Here is a 13,336-nt window from a genome sequence, read left to right on the forward strand (position 1 = left end):
TGCGCATTTCAGAGACGCAGTCGTCTTTGCACGCTGTTAGTAGATCAGCTGGCACTTTGGTTTGCGGGTGATGTCAAGTTTGCACAGGTTTTAACACACGCAAACCTTTAGTAAATCGGGCCCTAAATGTTGAAATAGCAGTCGAACCACATTCATTGATGAAATGACATAAGGGATGGAAAGGAGGGATGGCAGTTTTACAGGGGGGATGATTTGGACCGTTTTTATTTCAGGGGGGATGATTTGGACCGTTTTTATTTCAGGGGGGATGCCATCCCCCCTCATCGCCCCTCAACTCCAGTACTGTGCGTAGTCGGCCGAGTCAAATGTTCTCCTGGCTGCAGGGAATATAGACGTTTCCACACCCACTGCTGCACCGGAGCTCCGCATGTGGGTGAATCATCTGCTGAAAGGGTTGACCCTTCGTCTGCAGACACTGGCTGACATCACCATGCAACCCAAATCTATGTACAGCTGCTGAAACAGCGGTCCCATGGGAGAGACAGATGTGCAGCATCTGCGGCTGCACTGATGTGTTCCCCCCCAAAGTTAAACTGATGTGCAGAATTCTGTGTTTCTTTTTTTTTTTTTTTACTTTGTCTGCATAAATTGAGAATATTGTGATAAAGTTCTTTATTTTCTGTAATGCAATTAAAAAAAAACAAAAATGTCATACATTCTGGATTCATTACAAATCAACTGAAATATTGAAAGCGTTTTATTATTTTAATATTGCTGATTATGGCTTACAGTTTAAGATTAAGATTCCCAGAATATTCTAATTTTTTGAGATGGAATATTTGAGTTTTCTTAAACTGTTTGTTTTTGTAATTGCATTACAGAAAATCACAATATTCTAATTTTCTGAGACAGTCCTGTATATGCATTTTTAATATATAATATATATTTTAATATATCATATATTTTTATTTTATATATATATATATATATATATATATATATATATATATATATATATATATATATATATATATATATATATATATATATATAAATATATGTGTGTGTGTGTGTGTGTGTGTGTGTGTGTGTATTTATTTATTATTTATATTTATTTATTTATTCATTTTTTTAAATATATTTTTAATATTTATGTATTTATTTACTTATTTATTTGTTTATGTGAAGGGTTAGGGGGTCCTAGTGTTTGGGGCTTCGGGCTCATAATTGGAAGGTCGTGGGTTCGAATCCTGGCACTGGCGTCCCTTTGTGCATCCTTGGGAAAGATGCTTTACTCTGGGCTTTCCTCACCTCACCCAGGTGTATGAATGGGTCCCTAGCTTTGCTAGGGGAAGTATCCAGCGATGGACTAGCGTCCTAACCTGGGGGTCGTTACCATGGTTACCACCTGTCCGTACAGAAACCGGAGATAAATACCGGCTCTATGGGCGACAAGGCTCGGAAAGGACATCCGCTGCTAGTGTAAAACGCGAAAAACCTGGAAATGCACAACGAGCACAATTCAATTCAATTCAATTTTATTTGTATAGCGTCTAATACAACAGATGTTGTCTCTAGACGCTTTCCAGAGACCCAGAACATAAACCCCCGAGAAATTATTACATAAACAATGGCAGGTAAAAACTCCCCTAGTCGGAGAAAAACCTTAAGCCAAACAGTGGCAAGAAAAACTCTGGACTTTAGGAGGAAGAAACCTGGACCAGGACCTGGATCATAAGGGGGACCCTCCTGCCGAAGGCCAGACTGGTGGGTCGGGGACGTCAGCAGCACAGCAGGCAGGTGGAAGCAGCAGCAGGATGACCGGGGGTGGGGACTGCAGGCAGGTGGAAGCAGCAGCAGGATGACCGGGGGTGGGGACTGCAGGCAGGTGGAAGCAGCAGCAGGATGACCGGGGGTGGGGACCGCAGGCAGGTGGAAGCAGCAACGGGATGACCGGGGGTGGGGACCGCAGGCAGGTGGAAGCAGCAACGGGATAACCGGAGGTAGGGACCGCAGGCAGGTGGAAGCAGCAGCGGGATGACCGGGGGTGGGGACCGCAGGCAGGTGGAAGCAGCAACGGGATGACCGGGGGTGGGGACCACAGGCAGGTGGAAGCAGCAGCGGGATGACCGGGGGTGGGGACAGGCCAGCACGTAGCTCCCGAAGCTCCGGCCCAATCAGCAAGCCCCAGGTTAGGTTCAGGGTCGGGGAAAGGTTGAGAAGGGGCAGGGCCAGGGAGAGGAGTCTTGACGGACAAATCTCTCCCCCGCCTGCCCGGGCCGTTACCCTGCCCCTCTCACTCCCACGCACACGAGCCTTTGAGATCAGTAGGAGAAAAAACAAACAGACACGAGAACAAGCAGAGACACAAACAGCAACCATTTCAGGTCCCTGGGACTGAATCAAAGCTAGGCTACTGCGATTACCTGTCCCTGAAACAGCCGAGGGAGCATTCCGTGTGTTTCTACGGTGACATTGAACTGTGTTTTTTGTAGAGTGCGACTGTGAGAGCGGCTACTGCGATGTGCACACCGGAGAGTGTCTGGCAGAGGATGCAACAGTCAACCTGTGCAACATCAGTGAGTGGAGAGAAGAGCGGTCCGTTCCACAGCAGACACCCATAAAACGTTCTCCTGTGGTCAACGTGGATGTTTTCTGCTTCCAGGTTGTGATGAGTGCATATGGCAGCTGATTGGTGACTTAAAGTTGTCCAATAAGACGCTGGACCAGCTCAGAGTTGGAGTCCTGAACATCTCCACTGGTGCTGCTGCTAACGACAGACTCAAGTACTACAACTACACCGCTCACAAACTCCAGGTACATCCGCAAATACCACACCATTACTCAGTCAGTAAAAGATGAGAGCTGTACCGGAAAATGAGTTTTAAACAATAAAGCCTATTATCCACGAAACTGTGGTTTTGCAGCCGTTTAGTAGCCGCGTTTATTTTATTTCTTTATTAATTTAGCCTTTATTTAACCATGTTAGTCCCTGGCCAAGATAGCAGCAACGCAGTTACAGAATTAAAAGATAAAAAACAAACAAACAAATTAATTAATTACAGGACTGTCTCAGAAAATTAGAATATTGTGATAAAGTTATTTATTTTCTGTAATGTAATTAAAAAAACAAAAATGTCATACATTCTGGATTCATTACAAAACTGAAATATTGCAAGCCTTTTATTATTTTAATATTGCTGATTATGGTTTACAGTTTAAGATTAAGATTCCCAGAATATTCTAATTTTTTGAGATAGGATATTTGAGTTTTCTTAAACTGTAAACCATAATCAGCAATATTAAAATAATAAAAGGCTTGCAATATTTCAGTTGATTTGTAATGAATCCAGAATGTATGACATTTTTGTTTTTTTAATTGGCATACATGTAATTGCATGTATGACATTTTTGCATTACAGAAAATAAAGGACTTTATCACAATATTCTAATTTTCTTGAGACCGTCCTGTACATAAGAACATAATTAATTAAAACACTATACAGACAGTCTGAACTCCACTGTTTTCATCAGAGCTTTAAGTTCAGTCACAGGTATGAGGTTTGGTAAATGCAGCTCGTATTGAAGTTTATTCCAAGCATCTGCTGCTGAAAACATAAAAGCTTTTCTTCCCAAATTCTTATTTTTGGAACAACCATATGCAAAATGTCCATTGAGAGGAGATTGTAGCCTCCTTGTTTCCATGTTAAAAGAGAAGATAAATAAGAAGGAATTTTACCCAGAATGTTTATAACCCACTGGACTGTGTTGGAGTAAAGACGTTTAAATAAGAAACGTGGTTTGATTGCAGACGCAGTTTAAGAGCTGGAGAAACAAGACGCTTTTGATGCTGCATGCCAAGGATGTGGAGGAGGCCGCGGACACGCTGGCGCTGGAAATCACAGAGCTCACAGAATCGGTCTGTGGAAACCCCAACAATCAATACATTTACAATGATCGCCACTGAAATGCAAAACTTTTTAAAATGTCTGTGTACTCGAAATCTTTTCGTTAGATGTGAAATTGAGATGTTTCCTGAAAATGAGATCAGGTTGAGCAGAACTGAGCTGGAGAGATTACCCAAAGAGAGCTGGTTAACCCTGTACTGTCTTTTAATTCTCCTGTTCCTTCTTTCCTCCTGCTCTATCCTTCCTTCTCCCTTCCTCTTTTCTCCCTTCCTTCCTTCTTTACTCCTTTCCTTCCTTGCTTCCTTCCTTCTTTCCTCCCCTCGTAAATGCTTTCCTTGTTTTCTCCTTTCCTTCCTTCATTCTTTTTTCCCTTCCTTCCTTCCTTCTTTTCTCCCTTCCTTCCTTCTTTTCTCCCTTCCTTCCTTCTTTTTTCCCTTCCTTCCTTCCTTCCTTCCTTCCTTCCTTCTTTTCTCCCTTCCTCCCTTCCTTTCTTCTTTTCTTTCTACCTTCTTTCCTCCCTTCCTTCTTTCCTCCCTTCCTTCTTTCCTCCCTTCCTTCCTTCTTTCCTCCCTTCCTTCCTTCTTTCCTCCCTTCTTCCTCCTTCCTTGACCCAAAGACGGCACAAGGGTTACCAGTGAACCTGAGGTGGAATTCCTCACCAACCATCATACCGGAGTATTTAAGTCTACTGAATGATCCATGTCACAGGAAAGTTTGTGATGGATCATGTATCAGAAGTTTTCTTACAGCAGAAACATTTTCATTATTGTTTTAATCATGTAAAAACAGTTGTAAACAGAGATTTATAAAAGATAAGCGATTACACTGCAAATACTCAAAATCTTAACAAGAATATTTGTCTCATTTCTAGTTAAAATGTTTCATTTTTAGTCAAACAAATCTCATTACACTTAAAGGTGACCTCTTATGAAAAACACGTTTTTTCTTGTTTTAACATACATAAAGTGGTCTCCCCTCACCCTGCCAGCACAGGGGAGACAAAATACCATGAAATTCTGCAGGGTCTCTGACCCCCGCCGGCCAGAGTCCCCCAGTGTCACGTGACCTTTTTTTGAGCCATTCTGAATCTGCGCCTATGGTGACGTCACCATAGGCGCTCATTTCCATAGGTTCAGCCTCCGCTGCTGAAGCCACGCCCACAACCAGCTCTCTACACCGGCTGGAGCGGTCCATCCTTCAGCCAGTCGGACGCAGCGGCGGATCCAGGTTAAATCATGCAGGTTCCCGGGTGATTTGGGAGCTGGGTCTTCGGGGGTCCGTCTCAGGCTGGACCAGCTTCACCCTTCGAGATTTTCAGGCAAATCTGTCGGTTTGATCCCCGGTAACGGGTGATGCGCCGCGGATGCGCTCCGGAGCGGATCTGTGCGCCCGCCGTGGAGTTGCGGCGCCCGTCACGCAGCATCCGCCGCGCAGTTCCGGCTGAAATTCCGCTGGTCGGTCCACGGGAGTCCCTGCTACCAGTCCAGGCCGGTTCCTGCGGTCCCGGCCGGTGGGAACCGGTCATATTTCCCGGTTAAAGCCGCGGTGATGCGCGCTGATCCAGCAGCGCTGATCCAGCAGCGCTGCTCCCGGGCGCCTGGCTTGGCTCCGGGGCCAGCGTTCAGACTCCGCCGGGCAGATCCGGCTTAAATAGTGCATAAATGTTATTTATATACAACTCATATTTTATTTTTTTAACAATAAAGTTGCCATTTGTGAAAATTCAGTGTTGTATTTATTTACAGGCTCGGGCTGCTCTGGCGGAGCGAGGTTTATGCTCCTCCCCTGCTACACGTCATTCAGGGAGCCAATCAGCACAGAGCCTCATTATCATACCCCCCCCCCTTCCCTAAAAATGAGGCGCAGAAAAAGAGGTTAGAAGCGGTAAAACTAGAGACAGGGCCCACAGGCTGGATTTATGATTTATGTAGAAAAAACAAGCTTTAGATTGTTTTTAAGACATTCAAGGCCTGTTTAAAATATACATTAAATGCCATAATAGGTCTCCTTTAAAACAAGACTCATCACTGGAAAAAACAATAATTTTCACCTGTTTCAAGTAGATTTTCACTTAAAATAAGTAGAAGAATCTGCCAGTGGAACAACATTTTTTTGCTTGTAATGAGAAGATACATGTAAATCTTGTTCCACTGGCAGATTTTTCTACTTTTTTCAAGTGAAAATGTACTTGAAACAGGAGAAAATTGTCAAATAACTAGTCATTTTTCTGGTGATGAGTCTTGTTTTAAGTGTAATGAGATCTTTTGACTTAAAATGAGACATTTTAACTAGAAACAAGACAAATATTCCTGATAAGATTTTGAGTTTTTGCAGTCTACATTTTCTGTTTTTAAAAAAGGACGATGCTTTTTATGCATAAATGATTTAAAAATCAGACTGGTAATGATTAACAAAGCTTTTGTACACAGAGAACATGAGGACAGAAAAAAACAGCACTCACTCATGCTTCTCAATTCTAGTTTCAGGGCACCTGAACAATCATTTTTGTAAATAGAATAAGGGTTATCTCTTTAAATGAAGACATACATTATATCTTGAGAAACATCTGTTGCGAGTGGGTTTTGCTGGTTTAGCAGGTTTGTAAGAAGGAAATGTCCTGGGAGCACTGGGGGCTGCCGGCTCTGATCTCTGCTGTGGTTTCTCAGGAGGACTTGGTGCAGACGGTTGGGAACCGACTGGACAGCGAGTCTCTGCAGACGCTCACCTTGGCCGAGCAGCTGAGCACAAACCTGACTGATCTCAACGCTCACATCGAAGGTACGGAACAGCTGCCCCCACACGGGGCTCACTAATGTCTGCTCAATATCCTGCACTGATTAGGAGACTCTCTGGAGACAGATCATTCATTTATCCTCCTTTTCTACCAACTAACAGCTTTGTTTTAACCCTTGTGCTGTCTTCAGGTCAAGGAAGGAGGGAGGGAAGAAGGGAGGAAGGAAGGAAGGAAGAAAAGAAGGAAGGAAGGGAGAAAAGAAGGAAGGAAGGAAAGAAGGGAGGAAAAAAGGAAGGAAGGGAAAAAAGAAGGAAGGAAGGAAGAAAAGAAGGGAGAAAAGAAGGAAGGAAGGAAGGAAGGAAGGAAGGAAGGAAGGAAGGAAGGAAGGACGGAAGGAAGGAAGGAAGGAAGGAAGGAAGGAAGGAAGGAAGGAAAAAAGAAGGAATTAAGGAAGAAAAGAAGGAAGGAAGGAAGGAAGGAAGGAAGGGAGGAAGAAAAGAAGGGAGAAAAGAAGGAAGGAAGGAAAGAAGGAAGGAAGGAAGGGAAAAAGGATTGAAGGAAGGGAAAAAAGAAGGAAGGAAGGAAGGAAGGAAGGAAGGAAGGAAGGAAGGAAGGAAGGAAGGAAGGAAGGAAGGAAGGAAGGAAGGAAGGAAGGGAGAAAAGAAGGAAGGAAAGAAGGAAGGGAGGAAAGAAGGAAGGAAGGAAGGAAGGAAGGAAGGAAGGAAGGAAGGGAAGAATGTACATTGAAGATGGTCACTTTAGGCTGCTGTGCTAAACTTCACTCCCAAACCCTTCCACCGGTGGTCTCTCCAGCACGAGCAGCCATATTATCTCAACACCTAGAATGATGTTCTGCCTGCTCTTTATTCCCCAGGTCTAAGTCAAACCCAGACAGTGCTAAGTGCTATCTGTTAGGGCTGTAACAATATATCGTGCCACGAAATTCCGCGATGCCAAAACGTCACGATACGTGTCGTGGAGGTGACAAAGTGTATCGCGATATTGGGTTATTAATATTAATCTATTGTGTTTACGAGAAACGCGCAGCGTATTTGTGACGACCGCGCCTCGACCCGCGGACCAAAATCTTCCTCCGCTCAGAAGAAACTAGTCCCGTTTTGGTCCCGATCACGGGACTCTTGCAGGGTTTTGAGCTCTGAACTTTTACTGATGTAAGGCTGGTGTAGAGTTAAGCCTTACCTTATTAAATTAAACCTTTTTGGGGTGGTGAGTAGGATAAACACGGGGAAACTTCTGCTGAGTTCCAGTGTACTTTAATGTCCCTCAACAGTGTAGGATTTTAGAACATCAACACAGCACCTAGTGCCGTACTGTGGCGTATCACTCCGCCCAATCTAAAACAGACTAATCACTACAGATAAACTGACTAGTGTCATTATAGTCCCTGATTTACATCACAATATAAAGAATATAGTTAAGAAAGAAAGAAAAAGAAAAAAGTCATACATGAGAGAAACTATTCAGTTTGTGTCTAAATATTTGTACTTGTCTGAAACTGAAGATGCATAATGTAAACCTGACATTTACTTTAAGTTCAGTTTGTGGAAAATGGTTGGCCTGGCTTTCTCTTTAAAACTTAAACATTTATAAAGCATTACAAACTGTACCAATAGGACAAACGCACAGTATTGTTTTGTATTTTGTGTCTTTCAAATAAAAGACCATTTTTTCCAGTCATATGTTCCTCATGCAAGGTTATTAAAAAAATACTGCTATAATATCGTATCGTTATTGTGACCTCAGTATCGTGTATCGTACTGTATGGTGAGATTAGTGTATCGTTACACCTCTACTATCTGTTAACCTCAGCCCCCAAGATGTGAAATCTAGTTATGGAGACCAAAATTGCTTTTTTGTTTGTTACTTTTTTTAACCAGGCTGTAAATATGTTTATTTTCCGCTGTAAAGTTGCACATTTTGACATGGAGGTCAGTGGAGATTGACTCACACTGGAACAAGACAGTAGTTAGAAAGTGGTAGTCTGCTTCCCGTTACTAGGAGGTAAGGGAACAAATGTAAATAGTTTAGTGTTGTGGTGTTTGTGTGACAGAGATGGTCCATGACTGGGAGCTGTACAGCGTTCAGCAGGAGACGGATCCAGAGATGATCAGACAGAACACTCAGATAGCCCAGGAACTGGTCAGCCTGATGAGGAGACTGGACCTGTCGCCACGGGAACCCGTCGCCACCGACGAGTCCACCGAGGCGCACGACCGTGAGTGGAGAAGCTTCTTCTGTTCACATCTGTTGTAAACAATGTAAGCTATGTAACTTCAGCCAAACAGTAGTGCAGAAGTGACTGTTAACAGAGTAGAAACAACAGAGCATAGATAGACACCAAACAAACTCCTTTACATAACAGATAGATCTACCTATCACAGGTAAATATCCACATATATCCACCTATCACAGGTAAATATCCACCTATCACAGGTAAATATCCACCTATAGCAGGTAAATATCCACCTATAGCAGGTAAATATCCACCTATAGCAGGTAAATATCCACCTATATCCACCTATCACAGGTAAATATCCACCTATCACAGGTAAATATCCACCTATCACAGGTAAATATCCACCTATCACAGGTAAATATCCACCTATCACAGGTAAATATCCACCTATATCCACATATCACAGGTAAATATCCACCTATAGCAGGTAAATATCCACATATATCCACCTATAGCAGGTAAATATCCACCTATAGCAGGTAAATATCCACATATATCCACCTATAGCAGGTAAATATCCACCTATAGCAGGTAAATATCCACCTATAGCAGGTAAATATCCACCTATAGCAGGTAAATATCCACCTATAGCAGGTAAATATCCACCTATAGCAGGTAAATATCCACCTATCACAGGTAAATATCCACCTATAGCAGGTAAATATCCACTTATATCCACCTATCACAGGTAAATATCCACCTATCACAGGTAAATATCCACCTATCACAGGTAAATATCCACCTATCACAGGTAAATATCCACCTATCGCAGGTAAATATCCACTTATAGCAGGTAAATATCCACTTATCACAGGTAAATATCCACCTATCGCAGGTAAATATCCACTTATAGCAGGTAAATATCCACATATAGCAGGTAAATATCCACTTATAGCAGGTAAATATCCACATATAGCAGGTAAATATCCACTTATATCCACCTATCACAGGTAAATATCCACCTAAACACTCGTTCTACACTAGTGTTTATCTATTTCAGCTGGCCTCCCCCTAGAGCCAAACAGAAACCATCTAGACCCCAGGGCTTTTGTAAAGTCCATGTCTAGACCAGATATCCTTGTTCTGCCTCAACAAACGTTGACTCTTTTGAATCTCTGAATGTAAATGTGAGTAGGGACTTTGTTCTCATTGTACGGGCACATTTCCTCATGTTTTGTGGTAAACAGACCATTTCTTTCTGTTCTTTTTGTTGGATCTAAGCAGAATATTTTTTTTTTCTCATCTTGTTTTTTCACGTTTTGGTTCTAGAATAGACTACCGTATTTTCTGGACTATAAGCCGCTACTTTTTTCATAGGTTTTCAACCATGCAGTTTATACAAAGGTTCTATTCTGTGGATTTTTCTTCCACCACTCGGGGCTCTAACCGGAATTAGAATCAAAACTAAGACAAAATAAATGCAAAGAAGAATACGCTACTTCTTCTTTAGCAGATAGAAGTAGAAGCAGATTTCAAACAGATAAATAGATAAATAAATACTGGTTATTTTCTCTTGGTTCTGTCCCGTTTTAATCAGCAAAGTTGCTGCCGTGTTAAAAGACACTGTTAGGAAAGAATCTATTTAGGTACAAACATGTACATCATTTACACTTAAAAATCCTTCTGTAAATGTAGTAAATATCTAATCTAACATAAATATCCATCCATCCATTATCTTTACCCGCTTTATCCTCTGCAGGGTCACGGGGGTCTGCTGGAGCCTATCCCAGCTATTTTCAGGCGAGAGGCAGACATAAATATACATAACATACATACATACATATGTATATTATATTTATGTTATACATAACACAAATATCTGCGGCTTATATATCTTTTTTTATTATTATTTTTTTAAATAGAGGGGGTGCGGCTTATATGCAGGTGCGGCTTATAGTCCAGAAAATATGTTTGGTTCTAGAGTAGAGTAATTAGCATATCTCTTGATTTTGTTGGTTTTTCTGATTTGGTTCTGAAACAGAAGAACTAAATGAATGAACAGTGCGTGGATTTATGAAAACCTCGATCGGTTTTGAGGGAATTTTCTTGCAACATTTGAGAATGAAAAGAGTGCCGGTCCAACCCGGACGCTGAACTCGTCTCTGTCTGGATGTTTTTCTCACCAGTGCTGCGGCGCGTTCGTCAGCTGGAGAAGAAGCTGATGGTTACCGACAGCCGCCTCCCGTCTGTCAGAGAGGTTCTTTCTCGCTTCTCCACCAGGCTGTCGGAGGCTCAGGACTTCCTCCTGAAAGCATCCAACACCGTACAGGAGACCAAGGAAAAGAACCGAGCTGGCCTCCTGAAATTCCACAGGAACGAGGTGATTTCCCATCACCCCTTTCAGCTCCTGTCCAAAAGCCAATCCTCCATCTCATTTCTTCTTCCAGCACACTTAATAAGTCAGTAACACAGTCTTCCAGACCACACCTGCTCAAATGGGGATTGAACGCATCGTTGAGATAAAGGGAAAGTTCGGTTTTTTACAACCTGGACCTTATTTCTGGCATTTTTTATGGTCGTATACTCACCCAGAAAAGTTTGGTGTCATTTGGAGTCCTTCTGAAGATATTAGGAGTTTTGTGCGAGCCGCTTCTCCATATAACGGTAGTGAACGGGGCACCGCGGGACACAGACGATGCAGCGTCTAAATAACACATGATTGCCGCGAAACTGGTTCATTTCTTTTATGAATCACTAGATCTGCTTCCAGGACCTGTTGTCTACATCCGGGGCTGTGTGTGTAACAAATAAATCAGTTTGACCTGCATGACGTCATCTCTGTGCGCGCACTCTGTCCTCCGTTCAGTGAGCTCTTCAGCCGTATACTCCGGCTCAAAACGGTAAGGACGTCCATCATATTCAAAGTCGTCGTCCACAACCTCAGAATATGACAAATATTCAGACATGTTTCAAATAACTAACAGTAAACTAACAGTAGCGTGAGGTTTCTGTACACGGAGCTGTGTCTGGGATGCGCGCACAGAGATGACGTCATGAGTTCAGAGGTCTTGTTTACAAACTGATTTATTTGTTACACACACAGCCCCGGATGTAGACAACAGGTCCTGGAAGCAGATCTAGTGATTCATAAAAGAAATGAAGAATTTCGCTGCAATCATGTGTTATTTAGACGCTGCATCGTCTGTGTCCCGCTGTGCCCCGTTCACTACCGTTATATGGAGAAGCAGCTCGCAAAAAACTCCTAATATCTTCTGAAGGACTCCAAATGACACCAAACACCTCTGGGTGAGTATACGACCATAAAAAATGCCAGAAATAAGGTCCAGGTTGTAAAAAACCGAACTTTCCCTGTCCATTTAGAGTGAGATGTTGCCAGATGTTGCATTCTTTTACAGCTCAAAAACATGACAGTGAATGGAGCTAAACACAACAAAAACCTGAACCAAACTAGATATAGAAAAGGAACACCAACTAGTTAGGACTGTGCCAAAACTTTTTAGAAGATGTGCCAGAGCGTTTCTTATTCTGCTGAAGTCATGTTTGATTGCTGAGATCTCACGCCTGTGGAATCGCCAGTTGTTTCGTGGTGAAGAACGGCTAAAATGTAATTGAAAGAAACTGAGAAATTGTGAGGAGAACTGGAGAAAATTATGAATTAAGTTCACGGGGTCTGCTGGATTTATCCAAGCTGACAAATTAGAGTTGACCCTGGACACGTCAACGATCCATTACACATCCAAATACAACTTTGTGGCATCAAAATAAACCTTGTAAACTAAAATATTTGTTGCTGAGTGTGACGGATTACAATTCAGAAGTCGTGATTTCGTAGAACACTGAAATAAATAAGTAAATAAAAACAGTCCAAATCATCCCCCCCTGAAATAAAAACAGTCCAAATCATCCCCCCCTGAAATAAAAACGGTCCAAATCATCCCCCCTGAAATAAAAACGGTCCAAATCATCCCCCCCTGAAATAAAAACGGTCCAAATCATCCCCCCCTGAAATAAAAACGGTCCAAATCATCCCCCCCTGAAATAAAAACGGTCCAAATCATCCCCCCTGAAATAAAAACGGTCCAAATCATCCCCCCTGAAATAAAAACGGTCCAAATCATCCCCCCTGTAAAACTGCCATCCCTCCTTTCCATCCCTTATGTCATTTCATCAATGAATGTGGTTTTACTGCTATTTCAACATTTAGAGTCATCACCAGAAAAATAACTTATTTGACCATTTTCACCTGTTTCAAGTCAATTTTCACTTGAAATAAGTAGAAAATCTGCCAGTGGGACAAGATTTATCTTCTTATTACAAGCAATAACATCTTGTTCCACTGGCAGATTTTTCTACTTATTTCAAGTGAAAATCTACTTGAAACAGGTGAAAATTGTTGTTTTATTCCAGTGATGAATCTTGTTTTAGGTGTAATGTGATTTATTTTACTAAAATGAGACATTTTAACTAGAAATAAGACAAATAATCTTGTTAAGATTGTGAGTTTTTGCAGTGATC

At 42.1% G+C, this 13,336-nt stretch overlaps 1 protein-coding gene across 1 annotated transcript in view; it reads left to right on the top strand.

Annotated features, from left to right (window-relative positions):
* LOC133464409 (laminin subunit alpha-4-like) overlaps positions 1-13,336 on the top strand; it is a 106,939-nt gene that overhangs the window by 31,854 nt on the left and 61,749 nt on the right. The window contains exons 8-13 of the mRNA XM_061746358.1: positions 2,457-2,540; positions 2,627-2,778; positions 3,773-3,880; positions 6,536-6,647; positions 8,675-8,839; positions 10,987-11,180. Of these exons, the coding sequence (XP_061602342.1) occupies positions 2,457-2,540; positions 2,627-2,778; positions 3,773-3,880; positions 6,536-6,647; positions 8,675-8,839; positions 10,987-11,180 (815 nt within the window). The remainder of the gene's footprint in view (positions 1-2,456; positions 2,541-2,626; positions 2,779-3,772; positions 3,881-6,535; positions 6,648-8,674; positions 8,840-10,986; positions 11,181-13,336) is intronic.

The sequence above is a fragment of the Cololabis saira genome, chromosome 18 (assembly GCF_033807715.1).
Source record: "Cololabis saira isolate AMF1-May2022 chromosome 18, fColSai1.1, whole genome shotgun sequence".
Classification (NCBI taxonomy): domain Eukaryota; kingdom Metazoa; phylum Chordata; class Actinopteri; order Beloniformes; family Belonidae; genus Cololabis; species Cololabis saira.